Source organism: Mirounga leonina, unplaced genomic scaffold, assembly GCF_011800145.1.
Source record: "Mirounga leonina isolate KUSES-001 unplaced genomic scaffold, KU_Mleo_1.0 Mir_268, whole genome shotgun sequence".
NCBI lineage: Eukaryota > Metazoa > Chordata > Mammalia > Carnivora > Phocidae > Mirounga > Mirounga leonina.
The window spans coordinates 1,479,545-1,481,060 of NW_023270649.1; the positions used below are offsets into that span (position 1 = coordinate 1,479,545).

A 1,516-nucleotide genomic window follows, 5' to 3' on the forward strand; every position below is an offset into this window, starting at 1 on the left:
AGCGTCCACCCTGCTCCCCGTGCATGCTCATTCTGGGGTCCTGCTCCAGACCGCCACCCACCCCCTTCCAGCAGAAGATGTGCCATTGACGTGGTCACGGTCCTCATGCAACTCTGGGTGTCCAGCAGGGGTCTGCGTCTGGGGCTGGGGGGTGGGGACAGGGCGACTGACGATGGGATTCCTCGCACGCCCCCCGGGACCCGTTCTTCCGTGAGCTGCAGTTGAAGGCGCGTGGCGTGTTTGCTCGCGATGGTGTTCTCGCCCCGAGCGATGCACTTTGTACAAAGTCTCAAGCTCTGTGAACGGTCTGGGATGTGCTTCGCTCGGGGCCCCTAAGCGACGTCGTCGAGAAATAAACGCCTTTTGCCAGTGAATCTGTGTTTGCCAGTCTTGAATCCCGTCGACTTGGGCTGTGCATCTCGGTGAGGGGACGGTTGGCGGCCATGGTCGTGTCCGCTCTGATGCCCATTTGGAACATTCCCAAAGAGAAATTTCGGGAAAAAAGATTTTTTTTTTAATTGACCGAGAACAAGAAAACCCGAAATCAAGCCAACGGGACCCCGCGAGGCCCCCTTAGCCTTCGATTCCCTATGGACGGAGCTGCCCTGGGTGGGTCTGCGTCTCCGTCCCTCCAGGTCCCGCTGATTTGGGCGGGTGGGGAGGAGATGGGGGGCTGACTCCGCCTGGCGGTGACATGAGGGGGCCTTCTCTGCGTTCACCCCCTTGGGGCATCTTTTGTGTTTTCTTTCAGCCGACCAAGGTGAGCCCAGCACCAAGAACCAGCAGAACACCAGCGCCGACCAGCCAGGTGGGTCGCGGGCCCTGGGACGGATGTCTTCCCGCGGCGCGGGGCGTTGCAAGAGATCCTTCGCGTCCCCTTCCTTCCCGCGGCCCGAGTTCCGGGGCCGGGGTACCAACCCTCCGGGGCTTGAGGCACAACTTCGTGTCACGTTCTTGTGGTTCCTTGTGCAACATCCTCTGGGACAAAATGCCTTCTCCTATTTTTTTTCCCTACTTTTCCTGGAATATGTATTTTTTTTTTCAACAAAAAAAAGTCTTCTATATTTTTTTTTCCTATTTTCCCTGGAGTATGCATTGTTTTTCTAGGAAAAAAGTGCCTTCTATATTTTTTTTCTACTTTTCCCGGAATATATTTTTTTTTCTAAGAGAAAATGCCTTCTCCTATCTTTTTTCCTACTTTTCTTGGAATGTGTACTTTTTTTCTAGGAAAAAATGCCTTCTATATTTTTTTTTCTATTTTTCTTGGAGTATTTTTTTTTTTAAAGATTTTATTTATTTATTCATGAGAGACAGAGAGAGACAGAGGGAGAAGCAGGCTCCCAAGGAGCAGAGAGCCCGATGCGGGACTCGATCCCAGGACCCTGGGATCATGACCTGAGCCGAAGGCAGACGCTTAACCATCTGAGCCACCCAGGCGCCCTGGAGTATTTTTTTTTTTAAGGAGAAAATGCCTTCTCCTATTTTTTTTTCCCTACTTTTCCTGGAATATGTATTT

The 1,516-nt window shown here is 51.8% G+C and overlaps 1 protein-coding gene across 1 annotated transcript in view; it reads left to right on the forward strand.

Annotated features, from left to right (window-relative positions):
- The window catches only part of CD99 (CD99 molecule (Xg blood group)), a 32,691-nt gene that overhangs the window by 29,259 nt on the left and 1,916 nt on the right, over nt 1–1,516 (forward strand). Inside the window, exon 9 of the mRNA XM_035029655.1 lies at nt 752–808. Within this exon, the coding sequence (XP_034885546.1) occupies nt 752–808 (57 nt within the window). The remainder of the gene's footprint in view (nt 1–751; nt 809–1,516) is intronic.